Source organism: Rhamphochromis sp. 'chilingali', assembly GCF_963969265.1.
Source record: "Rhamphochromis sp. 'chilingali' genome assembly, chromosome: 17".
In the NCBI taxonomy this organism is placed as follows: Eukaryota; Metazoa; Chordata; class Actinopteri; order Cichliformes; family Cichlidae; genus Rhamphochromis; species Rhamphochromis sp. 'chilingali'.
In genome coordinates, this window is record NC_137944.1 from 4007247 (window position 1) to 4030490 (window position 23244).

At 43.7% G+C, this 23244-nt stretch overlaps 1 protein-coding gene across 4 annotated transcripts in view; it reads right to left on the reverse strand.

Annotated features, from left to right (window-relative positions):
• gabbr1b (gamma-aminobutyric acid (GABA) B receptor, 1b) overlaps positions 1-23244 on the reverse strand; it is a 115200-nt gene that overhangs the window by 16583 nt on the left and 75373 nt on the right. For 3 of the 4 annotated variants that reach the window (XM_080863578.1, XM_080863576.1, XM_080863579.1), the window contains 3 exons: positions 22587-22697; positions 22074-22167; positions 21715-21842 (listed from right to left, as the gene is read on the reverse strand). In XM_080863578.1, coding sequence (XP_080719704.1) covers positions 21715-21842; positions 22074-22167; positions 22587-22697 — 333 coding nt within the window. The remainder of the gene's footprint in view (positions 1-21714; positions 21843-22073; positions 22168-22586; positions 22698-23244) is intronic. The other variant, XM_080863577.1, reaches the window with a different exon arrangement.

The window sequence follows — 23244 nt, forward strand, 5'->3', positions numbered from 1 at the left end:
TATTCCTATTTATTCTATTTATCCCCTTCGTATATTTTATTTATATTGTCTCTGTGTTTATATATGTGTGTGTGTGTGTGTGTGTGTGTGTGTGTGTATATATATATATATATATAATATTCTGTAACTCTGGAACTTCTGTCGGTGCTGTGCTTTTTGGAAATCGAATTTCCCAGAGGAACCCACCCGAGGGATTAATAAAGTTCTATCTAATCTAATCTAATCTAAATAATCAGAACATGCACTTGAAATTTGGGGTTTTAAAGAATGGGTCAACTACTGCATGCTATATCACACAGGAGCTACGGTAAATGGTAACATTTACCGTAGCTCCTGTGTGATATAGCATGTCACACCTGTATTTGTTTAGTGCTTTACTTAGTCCCTAAGGACCCCAAAGCGCTTTACACTACATTCAGTCATTCACCCATTCACACACACAGGGCTGGACTGGGACAAAAAATCGGCCCGGGCATTTTGACTAGAGACCGGCCCCCCAGGTATTAAAGTCATAAAGCCTTTGAATGAAAACAAACGCTGTTGTGACAGTGATGTACAGTCTTGTTGGTATATGTATGATTTCTATACGTTGTACATCAGATAAAAACTTTGGTTGTAAGATTCAGAGAATTATTTAATGAAAGCGAGATATTTTAAATGAGAATAAGGAAGTATTTCTTTGTGCCCCCCCCCCCCCCCCCCTCCCTGTTAATGCCCCACCTGCCCCCCAGGCAAAACTTTGCTAGACCCGCCCCTGCACAGTTACCAGCTGTCAGCTACTTAGAAAAGGATCCTGGTGTTATTTGTCTCTCAGAAACAGTTCATAACTTCCCTTCAACTCATTCATGTCACCTAAAAGGTAAACCTGCTTCTCCATCACCTGTTCAGCTCTGATGATTCAGTAAGGACATCTCCTGGTTTCATCTTCATGTTTCCCTCTCACCAGATAACCAAACCAACATCATGACCAGCAGCTTTTACAGCTGTGGCTCCAGCAAACATCAGCTGATACTAGAAAGTAATATTAAATAAATTCTAACAACAGCTGATCAAGCTTAAACATGCTGCTGTTGTTTAGCGCGACATCCACTGGTTTCCTCTTTCTGGCACAAAGTGGGCGATAAACAAACAAGAGAGACGATCAGCTGATCATTGATCAGTTTCATGATTGAATGAGAGAAGAATGGTAAATGGTAAATGGTCTGTATTTGTATAGCGCTTTACTTGGTCCTAAGGACCCCAAAGCGCTTTACACTATACACAATCATCCACCCATTCACGCACACATTCACACACTGGTGATAGCAAGCTACAATGTAGCCACAGCCGCCCTGGGGCGCACTGACCGAGGCGAGGCTGCCGGACACTGGCGCCACCGGGCCCTCTGACCGCCACCAGTAGGCAACGGGTGAAGTGTCTTGCCCAAGGACACAACGACCGAGACTGTCGGAGCCGGGGCTCAAACCGGCAACCTTCCGATTACAAGAAGAGACAGCTGACAGCGTAAAGACAGAGAAAAACTCCAGCTTTGTGTCTTTTTCCATCCTGGCTGAAGTACGGGAAAAACTGTGTTCCTTTTCACCTCAATACGAAACGCGTAATATTTTCTCTGAATGCGGGACAATTCCGTTTTTTAGGGCACCGTTGGAAACTCTACTAACTAACCTTATGAATAAAATAAAGTTCACTATCAGTAACATAGCACCCACCCAGCTGTAGAAACTCCGTCATGCTAGCTAGTACGCAGTACAAGTTATTGTAACTGACGGTAAAAAGTCAGCACAACGAAAATAAACTCCACCTAAACTTGGTTTATTTCTGACCCAGACAGACTGAAGGTTATAACTTCTTACCTGAAGTTCAGTTCACCTGACACTCGGCCCGGCGGCTGCCTCGGGTCTCTCCTCCTCCTGCCTCACCTTTCCCTCATCCACCTGGCCTCTTGTGGCAGCTCCGCCATAGCCACCACCAAACAACTGAGTTATTTTTACACATCTGCCAGCATCTGGCCAATCCACCACCTTTCATTGTTTATACTGTTATAAAAATAAATAAATTAAAAAAAATCACCGGCCCATAAAAACAAAAAATCACCATCGACCCACCGGGCAAATGCCCGGTATGCCCGATGGCCAGTCCAGCTATGCACACACACACTCACACATTGGTGATGGCAAGCTACATTGTAGCTACATTGTAGCCACAGCTGCCCTGGGACACACTGACAGAGGCGAGGCTGCCGGACACTGGCGCCACCGGGCCCTCTGACCATCACCAGTAAGCAAACATGGGGTTAGTATCTTGCTATACCAGCAGCTAGGCTCACATTTACAATTCTGAGAACTTAATCACCCATTATATAAAAAGTTTCCTTAATAAACAAAGATAGAAGTGAAAATATGTTGTCTTTGCAGATCCAGCCCCCTCTTGAAATCAAATCAGGCATCCATCCATCCATCCATCCATCCATCCATCCATCCATCCATCCATTTCCACTTTTTCAGCTGTCTTAGTACTAGAATCTAATCTGGCGAGATTTTAAAAACTCTAATGGCACCTCATCTGTGCTCGGCTCTTTTACATTCTGTCCTGACAGCCCTGTTAGACAGAATTTAAACCTAGGGCATTTTATTCTGAGGTGGGCGGCCAAGTTCAAAGCATCTGCTCATCTGTTGCTTCTGAACTCCATAAGGTTTGAATCACTTATTTTTAGTACTGAATTAATGACCCCGCTGCTTTTCATTCTCATCTACAGTCCACCAAAAATAAAAGCTCTATTGTAGAATTCAGATCTTTTGTCCTCAGTAACAGTAATGCATGACTGCATATTGTGGGATTTTAATATTCATGGGCACTGAAAAAAACAGCTGTGGGAATCTTTTGATTTTATTTGACATGTATTCAACGGCCTCACTGATGACCATGTGAATACTCTTGATCTTCTTTTTGTCATATTTTCTTCTTTTGTCAATTTAATATCTAACATGTTGACATTGTAGAATTTTTTTTCTGACCATAAACTATAACTTTTATGACACTTTTACTCTCTAAATTTGTGGTCCTAGTATTGCAATACCTTTCGGTAAAAAGTTTGGTCCTTCCATAGCTACTCGTTTTCAAATTCAAATTTTTATTTGTCACGTACACAGTCATACACAGTACGATATGTAGTGAAATCGTACTGTGGGTGTTCAAGAGCGCACTTCTTTCATCTGTGCATCATCATGATCAGATGTCCACAGAACAAATACGCTTAATATTTAAACCCACAGTACAAAAAAACCCTGAAGTGTACGTCTTTTGGTACACTTTAGACACATATTGGGTAAAATTTAAAGAATCCATGATGCTGAACAGTGGTGGACCTAGCCTGTTTGGCGCCCCCACCCACACATTAAACATATTAAGGATTGTACATTAACATATTTTATAGTAAAAACTGTTGTCAGAACCATACTGAATTTAACCAGTGAACCAGAGAAGGTTAAAGCATGGTTAAACACACACACACATATATGAAGAGAGAGAGAGTATGCATAGTATGCAAACGGCTAACAAACAGACATCATAATTTGTCATACAATGAGAATAGGACAAATCAACAATAGACATTGACTAATTAATTTTGTGCTGAACACAGTCCAAAAGATTCAGTCAGCTACATCAGTGTCTACTGTTTACTATCATAGCCAAGTGGCTAACAAACGTAAACAGACGTTTACACTATCCCTACTAATTAATGTTTTCTTGTAGTATCTCTGTTGTGGTCAGTGCTATCCTGTATGCTGTTGCATGCTGGGGCAGCAGATTGAGGGGCACAGATGCCAACAGACTAAATAAACTGATCCACAAGGCCAGTAATGTTGTGGGGGTGGAGCCAAGGGCGTAGATTTGGCATGGACGGAAGGTCCCCACCAATAATTTGATCTCTTCGAGTAATGAAAAACAAACCCGATGAAATGAATAACGTGTTTTGGAAACTAACTGCACAACAGGCAGCACTATTAGTTATCTCAGTCTCAGAGCAGCATTTCTAATTTTGATTGAAACTGTCAGAGAAAACGGCAGTCTCTCCAGGATATTAGTTTACAGAGGCTGTTAAAATTATATGACTAACATTATAATGTTGGTGACACAATAATTTCATCCTAATGGCACTGACATATTCATAGGGTTAATTTTTGAGACAAAATATCATGAGGTAGTCATGATTTTGCAAATATTCCACCTTGTAGTGCAGTTTGCACAAATTGTTTTAAAAATGCACTCACCCTACAAACATTACTGATGAGTCAAGATCTGCACAAATTGACAGAAACACTGAAGCAGCTACACATTTTATTCTTATTGTCATGTATGTCCTATTTGTCAGGTGACAGAAGAACCAACACAAAGCTCAGAGAGTAATGGTGACACAAGATCACAGGTGGAATTGGATGATGACTTGTTGGTTCATGACTGTATTTGAAGCATGTGTGACTGCATGTATGTGGAGTGTCTCACTGTTATTTATCAGGTGACAGAGGCAGCTCTGCCATGTTGTAGCTCAGACAGAGGTGAAGCGGCGAGGTCACAGGTGACTGACTGATGTTTTGGTGCTCTAGATTAACGAGAGGAGCAGGCATGTGTTTGGCTCCTTCACATAGTGGACACTGAGTTGTTGTGTGGGGCACCAGTAGTCCATATCTGTTGCTGTAACAGTAGTTCATGTTTAGAATAGAAAATCTCAGCTCACTGATCTGATCGGGGCAATAGTGCCTAAAATGTTGCATAATTTTACTGAGAGATCTTTTACTTTGTGGTAATCTTAGATGAGTAGTTTTATGGACAAAAACCATTCAGTGTTGCCTTAGTGCTAATGTATAAGAGATGTTGGTGTACTATAACTGAACTAATGTTGTTAAGTCCTTAAAGTCATGTTCTTTTATTGACATGACTATATTTGAAGCTATTTTTACTTTTGTATGATACCTTATATCTATGGAATATGGCTGAAGTAAACTAAAGCCTAAAATACTTAGTCAGTCATGTGTAAGTACGCAAACTCGTTGCCTCAAAAAAAATTAAGTAAAGTTTAGTTAAGATGATTACGGTAAGATAGGGCAACATATTTATTTTGAGTACTGTACTGTAAATAGTGGAGATGACAATAAAGTTTACTTTGACTTCAGCACAGCAGCAAGCGGGTGCACCGAGGGCTCTTGCGCTCACTTTTCGCGTATAGAATTTCGAAAAACATCGGTGCAAATTATAAGTCTGTATCATAATGTCTGGTGTTTTCATGTTTGTTGGTTTGTTTTTATTTTGTTTTATTTTGCGAGTTGGTTATTAGGTGCCGCTTCAGCCAGCCGGAGAATCCCCCATCGCCCCACCCGCATAGGTGCATGAGTAGTTTCAAACCAAAAGCGGAAACCTTACTTGTCTTTTAAACTTTTATGCAGAGAGGAATACTTCATAATCTGTCAGGTAAAATTTGGCAATTTTTACTGTGTGCTACACATAGTAAGTAAGTAACATTTATTTATATAGCACATTTCACACATAAAAATCACGAAGTGCTTTACGATAAAACCATAAATATAAATAAAATAATATAAAACAGTGAAAGATTAAGGCTACGTCCACACGTACACGGGTATTTTTGAAAACTGAGATTTTCCGTTTTCGTTTAAAAAAATAATCCCATCCACACGTAAAGGCAGAAATGAAGGAAAACGCTGCTATGAACATGCCAAAGCAACAGGTGGCGATATATATTCCTAACCGTGCAGAAATGTTGGCCAATCAGAAGTCTAGAAGCCTCGGTGGGAAAAAGTAAACAAAGCTGGGGCATAGAAGCAGAACCGAGTCGTATGTGTGGACGGACAGTAACTGTGTGTATATGTAAGCATTTAAACACTGCAGAGAGTAGAATTAACAGTATTGTAGAAATTCATTTCACCGAAACAATAACGTGGCGCACAGTGTGACGTCAAAAAATGTGCACACCTTTGACGCTGTGTTTTCTGCGTTTTCTGCGTTTTTCTCATCCACACGTAAATGCACCCATATGGAAAAGATATATAAATCTTATAAAGTTTGTATCTGTCTTGTGTGAAACTTGTATGAAAAGCATATAAGAGTGAAAACAGATATAAGATCCCTTGAAAAATTATATAATGAAACTTGTATGTTTTGGATACTTACTAAAACAATATATGAAAGTAATGAGAAAGTGGCCACTTTCATGAGTAAATCATGTAATCCTTATATGATTTACTCATGAAAGTGGCCACTTTCATGAGTAATCACATATAAGTTTTTACTATTTCTTTTCCATATGGGCAAAAACTGAGTTTTCAAAAATATCCACCCTGGCCGGAGTTTTTAAAAATCTCCGTTTTCAGTGACCAAAAACGCCGTTTACGTGTGGACGAAAGGTGCAAACGCATAGAAAAATCTGCGTTTTCAAAAATACCCGTGTACGTGTGGACGTAGCCTAATTAAAAGCTTGTTTGTATAAAAATGTCTTCAGCTGCTTTTTAAAGGAGTCAGTGGAGAACTGATGATTCAGAAAACACTTGATTCATACAGACAGTAAAAGATCTCTCCTAGATAGATACGGCATGAACCATTTTAAAACAACACCAGTAATCCTGAACAAGTCCTTCAGCCTACTTATCATGATGCTGTGATTAACAGTATCAAAAGTAGAGATGGCACGATACCACTTTTTTATGTCCGATACCGATATCATAAATTTGGATATCTGCCGATACCGATATGAATCCGATATAGTGTTTTTTAATCAACAAAACTGTTTTTTAAATATCTTGCTGCATTTTGTATAAGTTCATACTCAAGTTTAAAACAACAACTACACTAAAGCTATTCTGTTATACCTGTATGCAAAAAAAAATATTTCATAGTTCAGCAATACTGATCAATCTAATAAACTTAAACCTATACCATCCTCCCTATTCTGGTATTTTAAAGAGTACTTAGCATAAATATTAAGCAACCTAACTAATAGGGTTCCAACTCCCAGCAACAACAAAAATAAATAAATAAAAAATAGGGAACCACCCCTCACGCTCCACCTCATGATGCTTAATCGACGTAATCAACCTTAATTTGATGCAGTGTGAAAAAAAATACACAGAAATCAATTCTTTTTCAAGAAATATTAAATAGATTCAACATCTTTCTTCAACAAAATTGCAGACTGCACAGATGGTACCTTCCCAAAGGAAAAAGTACTATAGCTTACTAGGGTATATTAGACTTAACAGTTACTATATACAATAATGGACTTCTATACATTTTACATCAGATTAAAACTTTGGGTGTAAGATTCAGATAAATATTAAATAATTAAAAGCTAGACATTTTAAATGAGAATAAGAAAGAAAAGTATGTCTTTGTGCCCTCTTTTCCCTGTTAATGCCCTATCGGCCCCCCTGGCTAAACTTTGCTAGATCCGCCCCTGCACAGTTACCAGCCGTCAGCTACGTAGAAAAAGATCCTCGAGTAGAAAGTAATAATAAATAAATTTTAACAACAGCTGATCAAGCTTAAACGTGCTGCTGTTGTTCAGCCGCTGGTTTCCTCTTTCTGGTGCAAAGTGGGCCAAAAGCAAACAAGAGACACGGACTCGCGACAGAAAAGCCGATCAGCTGATCATTAAGCAGTTTCATGATTGAAGTAGCAGCCGGAGAGCGAGAGGCAGTCGCTCGTTAAGCTTAACGCAGGAATGCTTTACAAACATTCAGAGATGGACTTACACACTTGCTTTACTTCTCTCGGGGATAACTTTGTCGGAGATGAAATGCGGGGTTGCTAAGCGAAGCTCCACATGCTATCCAGACCACCGACAGGTCCCGCATGCCACAGCCGCTCTATCACGTGATGCATACTGCTCCGACGTGCTAATGTTCTGAGGTGAGTTACAGCGTGTTGCAAGTTTTGTGAGGTGCTTTCGTGATATTTAATGGATCGGATTACATTTTTTATTTTTCTCCGATATTCGATCCAGTAATTTAGGTCAGTATCGGACCGATACCGATACGTAATATCGGATCGGTCCATCTCTAATCAAAAGCAGAGGTGAGATCCAATATAACCAGAACGGTGTACTCTCCAGAGTCTGCTGCCATCAGAATGTCACTAGACACTTTAAATGATGCGGTTTCAGTGGAGTGCAATTTGCGGAAAACAGACTGGAAAATGTCCAGAACATTGTTTTTCTCCAAAAAATTGTTAAGCTGCTCTGCGACCGTTTTTTCCAAGATCTTTGACACCAATGGTAATTTTGATATTGGCCTGTAACTGCTTGGAAGAGATGGTCCAAATTAGGTTTCTTTAATATAGGTTCAACAATAGCTTGGAACTGAGCAAGTATAAAGAGTAGTATTAATTATTTCCAGAATACAGGGGCCAATAGAGTCAAACACACTAATGAAAAAGGATGGAGGAAGTACATCAAGGTGACTTGAAGTCAGTTTCATATAACCAAGCAGAGCACTGATGTCCTGTAAGGTAACAGGAGTAAAAGAGGAGCAGGTATCAGAAGCAAGCAAAGTGTCAGTGTGATGCTGAGAGGATGATGGAGAAATATTAGACCTGATGGCAGCGACCTTATTAACAAATAGTTCGAAAAATTCATTACAATCAGATTTATTATAGATTGGTACAGGAGGAATTTCAGGAGAGACCATATTCTTAACCTCAGACCCTAACTGATCTCCTGCCTTTTGCCCCCGTATCAGGGTGCGTTGGGGCTTAAGTGGTTAATTGTATTAAATAGGGATGGGTATCGTTTAGGTTTTATCTGATACCGGTGCCAAACCGGTACTTTTGAAATGGTGCCGGTCCTTAAACAGTGCTCAAACTGGTGCTTAAAGAATGGAGAACACAAACTTTATCCAAAAACCTCTTATATTTAGCTGTTTTTTTTTGTAAAAAGATAACAATGTTAGCCTTTTCTGCAGCTATAGGGCATATAAGGTATCAGTCTATCAAGCAAGAAGACACCTGCATGTAACTACGACGGTGTTTGCAAGTTCACCTTACATGCATTAATGTAATAACGTGGTTAGTAGGGATGGGTATTGTTTAGGTTTTATCCGATACCGGTGCCAAATCGGTACTTTTGAAACGGTGCCGGTGCTCGAACCGGTGCTTAAAGAATGGAGAACACAAAATTGGTCCAAAAACCTCTCATGTTCAGCTGTTTTTTTGTAAAAAGATAACAATGTTAGCCTTTTCTGCAGCTATGGGGCATATATGGTATCACTCTTGGCTGGAAGCAGTGCTTAAACAATGGAAAAAACAAACTTTATCCAAAAACCTCATGTTTAGCTGTTTCCCTCTTTTTTCTTTGGTCATTTTAGCCTTTTTGGCCAGGGTGAAGGGAGTATCTGCCATCAAACAAGAAGACAGCCGCATGTAGCTATGACGGTGTTTGCTAGTTCACCTTACGTGCATTAATGTAATAACGTGGTTAGCCTACTCAACGTAAATTACACACGAACAACATTAAGCTGCTCACGCAGAGAAGAACGGCTGCTGCTGCCATCATTATCCATCACCATTTCTGCTACACTGGCAGGGCTAGGGGCCAGGACTCTCCTCTTCAGGTTCTTGGTGGGATGTTGCTAACTCCGGTTCCGATAACAGGCAACCCACCCGCAGTAGATGCGCTCGGTGTGAGGTCTTGCAGCAAGCTATCAAATACGGTGCATTTCTCGGCTTTTAAAAAAACGCTATGCGTCTCCAGGTGTTTCATCAGATTCGAGGTGTTACCTCCTTTGACAGTATCACAGTATCAGCTTAAAGCACTTGTTGCAGGCTGCTGAGTTTGCATCTTTTGCTGTGAAATACAGCCAGACTTTTGACCACTTCGCCTTGGGCGTTTTTAATCTGTAGCTCTGCTCTAAAAGAACGTACGTACCTGGGCCTGCCTACTCTCCTTGGAAAGGTAAAATGATTGGCTAGAATCCAAAGTGTATGACATCTCAAGAAAAAAAAGCACCGAAATAAAGCACCGAAATGTGCGCTGCTTTTCGGTCTGCTTACTACCGTTTATGTCAGAACCGCACCGGATACCGGTACCTATCCCTAGTATTAAACAACACTTTGGGATTTTTCTTTTTTGAAGCTATTAGATTAGCAAAATATTCAGTTCTGGCATTTTTATCATTTCTTTAAGTGAGAAAATTGATTCCTTGAGATGTACCCTAAGAACCTCGAGCCTTCTATAAACATTCTAATTTGCGACAATATTTTCTAAAATTGTGAATATTTTCATTTATCCAGGGACAGAAATTTGAAGAATGGACAATACTTTGTTTTCTCTTTTAACAAATGAGAAAATAAGTGAATCAACATCATTATGAGCCATGCGAGGGTCAAACATGACAGAGAACCTAGCAGCATCCTGGTTTATAATCTGCCTTTGGATCATCATCTTAGGAGGTTAAGGATCAAAGTAAAATAACAAATTAAAAAAATATGCAGCTATGGTCACTCACATGGACATCCTCCACACATACGTCATGTATAGTTAAACCCAGGGAGAAAACAAGATCCACTCTGTGGCCCTTTGTTTGAGTGGGGGCAGAAACACTCACACTGCTGCTTAAAGTTAAAAGACTCAGTGATAGCGATGAGCTCTGCAGCAGTGTTACAGGATGCATCATCAATATGAAAGTTTAAATCTCCCAGTATTATAACTTTCTCCAATTTAATGATGGAAGGTCGTTAAATTCAGTTAGAAAGACCCTGGCAGGTCCAGGAGGTTGATAGATTAAAATACAATGAAAGGTTTTCAGAGAACCGACCTTCATCATCTGTGATTCAAATGAAGAAAAAGAGTCCGAGGTCATCAGTCTGTATGTGAGTCTGTCCTGGTAAACAGCAGCAAGTCCTCCACCATGTCCCAAAAGACGCGGAGTTCCAATGACAGAGCAGCCAGCCGGGCAGATTTCATTCAAGTAAACATAATCCTTACGGTTCTGCCACATCTCACTCAGACACATAAAATCTAATAAAATTTAATAAAGAGATCATTTAGAATAAATATTTTGTTCATTGTGGAGCGAACATTAAGCAGGGCGAACCGAACAGATGATGGTTTATCTGCGAAATCAACAGCTGAATGCAGCGGCACTTGAATTAAACACCTGTGCACACCTGTGGACCTTCTGGGCAGGGTTGCGACTCTGTCATGAGCAAAACGGAGAGTAGCATGCACTCAGGTGGGGAACACACCAAAGGAGGAGAAAAAAGTTTTCCTGTAGCTCTTCCAGCTGCCACAGTAGCTCTCCATTGAATCTTTGATGTTTAACAGTGTAACCCGATCATAAATTGAAGCAGCAGAAGCAAAGTCAGAACACAAAAGAGAAAAAACTATATTGCAAACGACGATTGACGACAGTGAAAAACTACACTGCGAGACCTGGAGGGGCGTGATTGGGAGGAACGGACTCCCTGATCTGAAACCCGAGCAGTGTTTTGTTATTGGACTTCTGTGCAAATCACAGTTTGGCCATAACAAACACCTTGTTCGAACATAAGAGTGTCCATAAGTGCACGTGGCACGAGGATGCTCTAGGCCACACTTTGATGATCGATTTTGTAATCGTATCACCAGACCTGCGACCATATGTTCTGGACACTCGGGTAAAGAGAGGGGATGAGCTGTCAACTGATCACCACCTGGTGGTGAGTTGGATCAGGTGGCGGGGGAGGACGCTGGACAGACCTGGTGCACCTTCAGGCAGTGGCTGAAGCAAAAACTCGGGTGTGGGGGGAGTTCGGTGAGGCCATGGAAAAAGACTTTCGGACTGCCTCGAAGAGATTCTGGCAAACCGTCAGGCGTCGCAGGAGGGAAAAGCGGTATTCTGCTGCACTGTGTATAGTGCTGGTGGAGCGCTGCTGACTTCAACTGAGAAAATTGTCAGGCGGTGGAAGGAATACTTCGAGGACCTCCTTAATCCCACTGACACGTCTTCCGAGGAGGAAGCAGAGTCTGGGGATGAGGGGAATGACCCGCCAATTTCCAGGAGCGAAGTCACTGAGGCAGTTAAACAACTCCTTGGTGGCAGAGCCCCTGGTGTGGATGAGGTCCGCCCCGAGTTCCTGAAGGCTCTGGACGTTGTAGGGCTGTCCTGGCTGACACGCCTCTACAATGTTGCGTAGAGATCAGGGGCAGTAACCCTGGAATGGCAGACCGGGGTGGTGGTCCCCATCTTTAAGAAGGGGGACCGGAGGGTGTGTTCCAACTACAGGGGGATCACACTCCTCAGCCTCCCTCGGAAAGTCTATGCCAGGGTGCTGGAAAGGAGAGTTTGTCCGCTAGTCGAACCTCAGATACAGGAGGAACAATGCGGTTTTCGTCCTGGTCGCGGAACACTGGACCAGCTCTTTATCCTCTCGAGGATACTTGAGGGTGCATGGGAGTTTGCCCAACCAGCCCATTGCTGTGGGCCATTCGATCCCTATACAACCGTTTCAAGAGCTTGGTTCGCATTGCCGGCAATAAGTCGAACTCGTTCCCGGTGGGTGATGGGCTCCGCCAGGGCTGCCCTTTGTCATTGATTCTGTTCATAATTTTTATGGACAATATTTCTAGGTGCAGCCAAGTGGTGGAGGGCTTTCACTTAGGTTGCCTCAGAATTTCATCTCTGCTTTTCGCAGATTATGTTGTTCTGTTGGCTTCATTGGGTGATGGCCTCCAGCTCGCACTGGAAAGGTTCGCAGCCGAGTGTGAAGCAGCGGGAATCAGCACCTCCAAATCTGAGGCCATGGTTCTCAGCCGGAAAAGGGTGGAGTGCCCACTCCGGGTCGGGGATGAGTTCCTGCCCTAAGTGGAGGAGTTCAAGCATCTCAGGTTCTTGTTCGCGAGTGATGGGAGAAGGGAGCCAGAGATCGACAGATGGATTGGTGCTGCGGCTGCGGTGATGTGGATGCTGCACCGGTCCGTCGTGGTCAAGAGAGAGCTGTGCGTAAAAGCGAAGCTCTCAATTTACCGGTCGATCTACGTCCCTACCCTCACCTATGGCCACGAGCTGTGGGTAGTGACCGAAAGAACGAGATCACGGTGGTGGAAATGAGCTTCCTCCGAAGGGTGGCTGGCCTCTCCCTTAGAGATAGGGTGAGAAGTTCAGCCATCCGGGAGGGGCTCAGAGTAGAACCGCTGCTCCTCCACATCGAAAGGAGCCAGCTGAGGTGGTTCGGGCATCTGACAAGGATGCCTCCTGGGTGAGGTTTTCCGGGCATGTCCCACCGGGAGGAGGCCCCGGGGCAGACCCAGGACACGCTGGAGAGATAATGGCTGTATCCCAATTCAGGGTCTGCAGCCTTAAAGGCTGCCTTTTAAGGCCGATTACGTCACAGCGATGCGACGAAGGCTGTCCCAATTCAAAGGCTGCCGAAATGCAGCCCTCAAATGCCTTCTCTTGTGCTATTTTGTAGCAGTGTATACACCTGAGACTGTCACCTGTCTGTCTGTCCTTCACTCTCTCTCTTTTTCTTTCTCTCTGATTGTGTAATAAAAGTATGAACATGTATTTATAAGTTACACTTGTGTTTGAATCCTGCAGCTTATCACACATTTGATTTCCATGTGTGACAACTGCAAGTGTCCAGAGTGAGGACAGAATGAGGGACCCACTGCTGCACATCATCTGTGAGGCTTTGCACCCCTGATGATCCACCAGGACAAACTCAGCAGTGTGTGAGGCAGAGGAGGAGGAAGAGCCAGCAGCAGCTGGAAAGATGGAGAGAATAGACAGACTGTTCCCTGTTTGTGAAGGACTGCTAGAAAAGTTTAAAATAACTAATTGTCTGTGCTGAATCAGTCTTATTAGGCAATGTTCAAATAATTTTATCATTCCAGTGTTTTCAGTGTGGAAGAAAGTACTCAGGGCCTTCAAGTTACACACTATGAAAGGCAGAAACAAGTTTAATATTCAGAAACCTAAAGTATGTATCAGCAGCAGAATGGACCTAAAAATAAATGTTTGTTTCAGTTCTATGAAGCTTTGAGTATTTTGGATTAGTAGTACTGCTGTGTTTGTTGCAACATATTGCTGTAATTGTTTATTTGCTTTATATATTCTGAGGTAAGTTCATCTATAGTGTTACATCATGTTCTATAAGGATGTTATGTGTTTGTATACTTTCTGCCCAGTTTGACCCATTTAGCAGCAGAGATGGGCAGTAACGTGTTACTGTAATCCGATTACTTTTTTCAAGTAACGAGTAAAGTAAGGGATCACTATTGTAAAAATGGTAATTAGATTACCGTTACTTTCCCATAGGAACGCTGCGTTACTGCGTTACTAAAACCGTGATTTTTTTGCGAGAGTGTCTCATGACAGTGACGTAAGCAAGTGCGATGTTCGTGACAACAGCTGTGTGCAGATCAACAATGGATCATATATCGAGTGCGTGAGAGAGTATGAGCATGCAGCGTTTAAAGCGTGGAAGCACTGACCTTAATTTAAGTTTGATTCCATAAAAAGTGACAAAAACATTAGCGTCCGCTGTTCGTGGGAAGAAAACTTCTTTTTACAGCGAAAAAAACCCTAAACTTCCAAGCAAACACCGAGTGCGCTACGACGTAATGGGAAATTCACAGAGAAACTCGCGGATTCTTCAACTGACCGCTGCGGCACACCTGTACCATGGTAAACCTCCGCCTACCCAACTCCTGCTTTACAGGTGAAAATAGAGCAAAAGGACCGCTAGTGTTTGATTTTATTTATTTTCTGCTGTGTTTTACTTGCATCTATTTGAAAGAGTGAGTATAAACACAAAAAAAAATATTTTATTTTATGTGCTGGAATGTGCAGAAAATAGGTTTAAACAAATTTCTTCCAGTCAGAGAATGTTGCATATAATTTAATTTTTGCTTGATGCATAAAGTGAAAATATTAAAAGTATAAAACAAGTTTTAAAAAGAGACTTTTCCATTTGATTACATTTTGTATGATGGATTATGCAGAAAAAGTAGAATTGGGCTGACAGATCTATCGCTTTATCACCTATTCGGGTTTTAAATCGTGTTTTTAAAAAGTAACTAAGTAACTAAGTAATTAATTACTTTTGAAAATAAGTAATCAGTAAAGTAACGGGATTACTCTTTTGGGGAAGTAATCAGTAATTAGTTACTGATTACTTTTTTCAAGTAACTTGACCAACACTGTTTAGCAGAAGTCAGCCTGTTTAAGGCTCTGATATCTATTCTGTATGACTTAAAGCAGTTATGACATGGTCTGATTTTCTCACCCAATAAAAGAATATTTAATATATCAGTGTACTCAGTGTTATCACAGCTCGTACATTTCCTTTTTACAAAAGCACTGAGCAAAATTTAGTAATGCCAACATAATAAATTAACAATATTTGTCTCTTATATATAATATATCTATTTGTACACTGTCAAAGATACTTGTCTTTGAGTGAAGATATAAAGTGATAGGAAATATAAATAACTGCAACTTGAATGTTTACTGAAGCTCAGTATTTGACACAAAGTTCAAGTTCACTGCTGTAATAACTGACCATGATTAATATGATACTAACTTTAATATTGGCCATTTTATATTTACATTTACATTACAATGTAGCTTGCCATCACCAGTGTGTGAATGTGTGTGTGAATGGGTGGATGACTGAATGTAGTGTAAAGCACTTCAGGGTCCTTAGGGACTAAGTAAAGCTCCAAACAAATACAGGCCTTTTACCATGACTTTAGTGTCATGAACATCCATCCATCCATCCATCCATCTTCATCCGCTTTGTCCGGGGCCGGGTCGCGGGGGCAGCAGCCTAAGCAAAGAGGCCCAGACCTCCCTCTCCCCAGCCACCTCCTCCAGCTTATCCGGGGGAATACCAAGGCGTTCCCAGGCCAGCCGAGAGATATAATCTCTCCAGCGTGTCCTGGGTCTGCCCCGGGGCCTCCTCCCGGTGGGACATGCCTGGAACACCTCACCCAGGAGGCGCCCAGGGGGCATCCTTGTCAGATGCCCGAACCACCTCAGCTGGCTCCTTTCGATGTGGAGCAGCAGCTGCTCTACTCTGAGCCCCTCCCGGATGGCCGAACTTCTCACCCTATCTCTAAGGGAGAGGCCAGCCACCCTTCGGAGGAAGCTCATTTCTGCCGCTTGTATCCGCGATCTCGTTCTTTCGGTCACTACCCACAGCTCGTGGCCATAGGTGAGGGGACGTAGATCGACCGGTAAATTGAGAGCTTCGCTTTTACACTCAGCTCCCTCTTCACCACGACGTGTCATGAACAACATTAGCTAATTTTAATTTACTAACTAATCTTAAAATGACTGTTCAGTAAGGAAATGAAGCCCAACAATCATGTTTTACAGTCCCGTGGTCTCAGCCTCCGATACTTATCAAATCACACAAAGCTCATGTGAAAACAAACAAAAGATTTTCTCTTTCATTTCTGTCAAACAATGCTGTATGAAACATTTCCAGCGGTTGGTGTCATGGTTGCTAGGCAACCTGGGCAACGCGACGGAGGCTAGACCGTCCCATTTCACAAGCCTCGCACTTCCAGCCTTAGCGGTCTTTGAGGATTTCAATTAACAGTAGATATGCAAAGTTATGCTACAATGTTATTGATTAACTCAGTAGTGTATATATAAACTCATTAAAAATACTTCCAGCTGTAACATTAAAATTAAAAAAATGACTCAGTAGTAATGAATGAATATTGTACAGCATATGTGAGCTGGAATGCTGATTCAGCATACAAAGTACAAAGTACACAGGATCTGCGATTCTACTGCCAAGAGCAGAAAATACAAATAAATGTGAAACTTTTCTTTTTTTTTGGTTCATAAATGTTCAGATTATTGACATAATTAAGGATCAGCAGCCTTTTTCAGTAGGGATGGGTATTGATAAGATTTTCACGATTCCGATTCCATTTTCTATTCTGTTTAACAATTCGATTCTTTATCGATTCTTTTTAAAAAAGGAGATCACTAAGGTCGATTAGCTTAGAACTTTGTTTTATATCTTCTCTTTGAACAAGATAGAAATTTAAGAGTAACATGGCCTTACAAACCTAACAGTGAGATCCAGCCTATGGCTCTTCAATGAGGGTCCCCAGGAAAAAAAATTGTAGATGTAAAATAATAAAATAAATATTCTTCTGTAGCAACAACAAAGTATAACATAAATTATTCAGTAGCAATTACACAAGAATATCCAGTAATGTCCCTGCCTACAATTAAACACATTCACTTATCTAAACTCAGGGGCATCTGCTGTGGCAAATGGGTTCAAGCCTTTTACCACAAACTTAGTCACTGCTTGGTGACATTCGTCTATCCTGGCCTGAAAGGAGACGCTACCGGTAGACTGCAGCGAGAACTGCCAGCATCTGAGCCAGACTCTGTCTCTCTCATCATGGTCGCCTAAATGCACAGTAATGGCAGGTTTGTAATAAGGCAGATCACGCTAACATAATATGCACTGTTAGTTGATTATTTACCTGCTGCATTAACGGGAGAGGACGTGCAAACGTTACCGCTGCTGCTGGGTTGAGATCCACGAGTCCGGAGCGGAATTAAAAACACAACATTCATTTGAGGTTATCGCGTGTTTTGTGACCAAATGCTTTTGCATATTCGTAGTGTTTCCTCCCTTAAATGAAATATCTACTTTGCAAGTATTGCAAGTTTCCCCGTTGTCATCCGTTCTCGTAAAGTATAATCAAACTTTTGAGCGTTTGAGCCGCCGTGTTTCCTGCCAGGTAAATGACGCTCCGCAACGTGGTGACGTCATTCGGGGCGACTGGAATCGATAAGGGAATCGTTTGCAAAAATGGCAAACAATTCCAAGGAATTGAAACAGTGGGAACCGGTTTTCAACAAGAACTGGTTTTCGATACCCATCCATCCATCCATCCATCCATCTTCATCCGCTTTATCCGAGGCCGGGTCGCGGGGGCAGCAGCCTAAGCAAAGAGGCCCAGACCTCCCTCTCCCCAGCCACCTCCTCCAGCTTATCCGGGGGAACACCAAGGCGTTCCCAGGCCAGCCGAGAGATATAATCTCTCCAGCGTGTCCTGGGTCTGCCCCGGGGCCTCCTCCTGGTGGGACATGCCTGGAACACCTCACCCAGGAGGCGCCCAGGGGGCATCCTTGTCAGATGCCCGAACCACCTCAGCTGGCTCCTTTCGATGTGGAGCAGCAGCTGCTCTACTCTGAGCCCCTCCCGGATGGCCGAACTTCTCACCCTATCTCTAAGGGAGAGGCCAGCCACCCTTTGGAGGAAGCTCATTTCTGCCGCTTGTATCCGCGATCTCGTTCTTTCGGTCACTACCCACAGCTCGTGGCCATAGGTGAGGGTAGGGACGTAGATCGACCGGTAAATTGAGAGCTTCGCTTTTACACTCAGCTCCCTCTTCACCACGACGGACCGGTGCAGCGTCTCCATTACTGCATCTGCAGCCCTAATCCGTCTGTCGATCTCCGGCTCCCTTCTCCCATCACTCGCGAACAAGACCCCGAGATACTTGAACCCCTCCACTTGGGGCAGGAACTCATCCCCGACCCGGAGTGGGCACTCCACCCTTTTCCGGATGAGAACCATGGCCTCAGATTTGGAGGTGCTGATCCTCATTCCCGCTGCTTCACACTCGGCTGCGAACCGTTCCAGTGTGAGCTGGAGGCCCTCACCCGATGAAGCCAACAGAACCACATCATCCGCAAAAATCAGAGATGAGATTCTGAGGCCACCAAAGCGAAAGCCCTCCGCCACTTGGCTGCACCTAGAAATCCTGTCCATAAAAATTATGAACAGAATCAATGACAAAGGGCAGCCCTGGCGGAGCCCATCACCCACCGGGAACGAGTCCGACTTATTGCCGGCAATGCGAACCAAGCTCTTGAAACGGTTGTATAGGGATCGAATGGCCCGTAGCAATGGGCCAGACACCCCATACTCCCGCAACACCTCCCACAGGACACCCCGAGGGACACGGTCGAATGCCGTCTCCAAGTCCACAAAACACATGTAGACTGGTTGGGCAAACTCCCATGCACCCTCAAGTATCCTCGAGAGGATAAAGAGCTCGTCCAGTGTTCCGCGACCAGGACGAAAACCGCATTGTTCCTCCTGTATCCGAGGTTCGACTAGCGGACGAACTCTCCTTTCCAGCACCCTGGCATAGACTTTCCCAGGGAGGCTGAGGAGTGTGATCCCCCTGTAGTTGGAACACACCCTCCGGTCCCCCTTCTTAAAGATGGGGACCACCACCCCGGTCTGCCAGTCCACAGGTACTGCCCCTGATCTCCACGCAACATTGCAGAGGCGTGTCAACCAGGACAGCCCTACAACGTCCAGAGCCTTCAGGAACTCGGGGCGGACCTCATCAACACCAGGGGCTCTGCCACCAAGGAGTTGTTTAACTGCCTCAGTGACCTCGCCCCCAGAAATTGGCGGGTCATTCCCCTCATCCCCAGACTCTGCTTCCTCCTCGGAAGACGTGTCAGTGGGATTAAGGAGGTCCTCGAAGTATTCCTTCCACTGCCTGACAATTTTCTCAGTCGACGTCAGCAGCGCTCCGCCAGCACTATACACAGTGCAGGTAGAGCACCGCTTTCCCCTCCCTGAGACGCCTGACGGTTTGCCAGAATCTCTTCGAGGCAGTGCGAAAGTCTTTTTCCATGGCCTCTCCGAACTCCTCCCACACCCGAGTTTTTGCTTCAGCCACTGCCCGAGCTGCATTCCGCTTGGCCTGTCGATACCTGTCGGCTGGCTCCGGAGTCCCACAGGCTAACCAAGCCCGATAGGACTCCTTCTTCAGCCTGGTGGCTCCCTTCACCTCTGGTGTCCACCATTTGGTTCAGGGATTACCACCACGGCAGGCACCAACCACCTTGCGGCCGCAGCTCAATGCAGCAGCTTCGGCAATGGAGACGCTGAACATGGTCCATTCGGACTCAATGTCCCCAGTCTCCCTCGGAATGCTGCTGAAGCTCTGCCGGAGGTATGCGTTGAAGATCTCGCGGACTGGGGCCTCTGCTAGATGTTCCCAGCACACCCTCACTACGCGTTTAGGTGCACCAGGTCTGTCCAGCGTCCTCCCCCGCCACCTGATCCAACTCACCACCAGGTGGTGATCAGTTGACAGCTCAGCCCCTCTCTTTACCCGAGTGTCCAGAACATATGATCGCAGGTCTGCAATCGTATCAGGTCTGATACGATTAAAAAATTGATCATCGACCTACGGCCTAGAGCGTCCTGGTGCCACGTGCACTTATGGACACTCTTATGTTTGAACAAGGTGTTCGTTATGGCCAAACTGTGATTAGCACAGAAGTCCAATAACAAAGCACCGCTCGAGTTCAGATCAGGGAGGCCGTTCCTCCCAATCACGCCCCTCCAGGTCTCGCGGTTGTTACCCACGTGACCATTGAAGTCTCCCAGCAGGACAACAGAGTCTCCAGGTGGGGCACCTTCCAGCACCCCCCCCCCCCCCCCCCCCAGGGACTCTAAGAAGGCTGGGTACTCCGAACTGCCACTTGGCGCATAAGCGCAGATGACAGTCAGGACCCGTTCCCCGACCCTAAGGCGCAGGGAACAAACCCTCTCGTCCACCGGGAAAAACCCCAACGTACCGGTAGCAAGCCGAGGAGATATTAGAATACCCACCCCAGCCCGCCGCCTCTCACCAGGGGCAACTCCAGACTGAGACAGAGTCCAGCCCCTCTCCAGGAGACTGATTCCAGAGCCCAAGCCATGCGTAGAGGTGAGCCCGGCTATATCTAGCCGGTACCTCTCAACCTCACGCACTAACTCAGGCTCCTTCCCCACCAGAGAGGTGACATTCCATGTCCCTATTGCCAGTCTTGGCAGCTGGGGGTCGTCCGCCAGGGCCTCCGCTCCTGGCCGCCACCTGGCACGCAATGCACCCAACCCCTATGGCGCCTCCTGCGGGTGGTGGGCCTGCGGGAGGATGGGCCCATGTCTCCTCTTCGGGCTGTTCCCGGCCGGGCCCCATGGACTAAGGCCCGGCCACCAGACGCTCGCCCTCGGGCACCCTCCCCGGGCCTGGCTCCAGGGCGGGGCCCCGGTAACCCTATCCCGGGCAGGGTAAACTGTTCCCTCGATGTTCTTTTCATAAGGGTCTTTCAATACCCATCCCTATTTTTCAGTCTATATGAAGTTCTAAAGATGGCTCCAGAAATTAGTGATTTGTATTGTCAATTAAGTCGTAGTGACAAAACAATATGACTACAAGAGAAGATTGATAGGGAGGTAACTTGCTATATTTTGACCTTTTCCTTTTATCAGTTTGTCTTCCTCATATTTCTTTAGATAGCTCTTACTTTGGCCTTTCTTCACTAAAGGCCAACTTTAGCTAAGCTGCGTGGGACTTTGGGAAGATTAGTTTTATTTTGTGCTTGCAGGTGATTGCTTAAACATCTGTCTTTGATTGTAGGCTAACTTCAACTAATCAGATTAATGAGCCATAGGACATGGGGCCTGTAAAAATAAAAAATAAACCACACCGTGAGGGGTTTTGAATGCTAGCAAGCAGTTAGTGTAGCTAAGTGCTGTGTAGTAACTATTTTTGCCCTCTGAAAAGATATTGCCAGCAAAAACCACCTCCAGGGAGTTGCCACACACACACACACACACACACACACACACACACACACACACACACACACACACACACCACTTTAAACTTACGGCAACATTATAGATGGCCATGCCCACAGCACGATGATCATTGATTTTCTCTGTAGAGATGGACTTGGTCTCATAGGCGAGGAAGATGCCAAGCAGCAGTAGTAAGCCTTTATAACCATATACCACACCTGCAGATTAATTCGATAATAGCAGTGAGGAGCAATTCAGCTTGTATTTGCTGTTTTGGAATAGGTAATATATGAAACAGATCCAGTATATGGGTCAGTTTTACTATAAGGACTGCAGTTCTAACTGTCTTTTAACTTGGTTGAAATGCACTGCAAGTGCAAGCAACAATTTTGATAAAAAGAAAATTTGAGAGAAATAGTGAAGGCACGTTGAGCTAGTGTTCTGCTCACCAAGCCAGGTGTTCATCTTTTCTGAGTTGCAGTGCTCCAGTAAGGGCTGGATCAAAACATCAAGATCCCCCTTGGGAGCTTCTCTGGTAAATTTCTGCTCCAATAAAAACACAAGAAAAAGAAAAACAGGTAAACACAATAAATACACAGGTCAAGAACCTCACCAGCTACAAATTCAACAGCCTAGGATTGTGTAATGTTCTAAAAGCCTAAATGTTTGACTGGAAATGAATGTTTGTTTTAGTTAATGAATGTTTGTCTCGCAAGATTTACATGGCTCATGAAGATTTACTCATTAAAGTGCTCCCTTTTTAGTGCATGACAATTTGAAACATTACCATTGGTCTCAATCAAGGTAGCACTATGTTGTATAAAACAAATTTGCAAGGAAAGAAAAGACGTACGAGTCTTATGAAAACAAAGAAAACAAATGTTTACAACTAAAGCAAAGTTATCTACATGGGTACTCACAAAAAACTGTTACAACTAAACCAAAAATGAAAATGCTCATACCTCCACTGTGATGTGCAAAGGATCAACAATCTGCCAGATCATGAGGGACAGGATGTCGATGCCAAGCAGAACGCCAACAGTCGCATAGAGTTTCCATGGTTCCAGGTGCTGCTGGGAAAGAGAGTAGTGGTGATCACTAAAGCAGGATGATGAGGGATCAGAAAAACACATAAATCCTCTCTTTTTGATTTTGTGAGAGAGGGATTTATGAAGCCATAAGTAGACTAGACCAAACTGGATGTGAAAACAATAATCCATCATTAACTGAGGCCAATTCAATCTACCCTCTAAGCACTTAGTCATGGCAGGGGAAGAGACAAAGGGACCATACTGATGATACTCTTTTTCTTTGTTTTACATTTAGAGCTGTTGAGCTGCCACTACTTGAAATATTATTTACACTTTCTATTAACTTAAAATAGACTCTCACATTTCCATGTATTTCTACAGAATCTAATACAAGCATGTTTGTTTATTAGACGGCAATTGCCAGCGGCCTTCCAGTGTAGAGCATAGTGCAGCTAACTTCTCAGATTAACTCTCCAGGAAATTGAATGCACCACTCCATTAAACCATCCCTAAATCCGTTCAATGGAAACGGATTGTGGTAGTAAGTGTCTGTCCCAGAATTCGTGTCCTATAACCAAATTAACTGTTT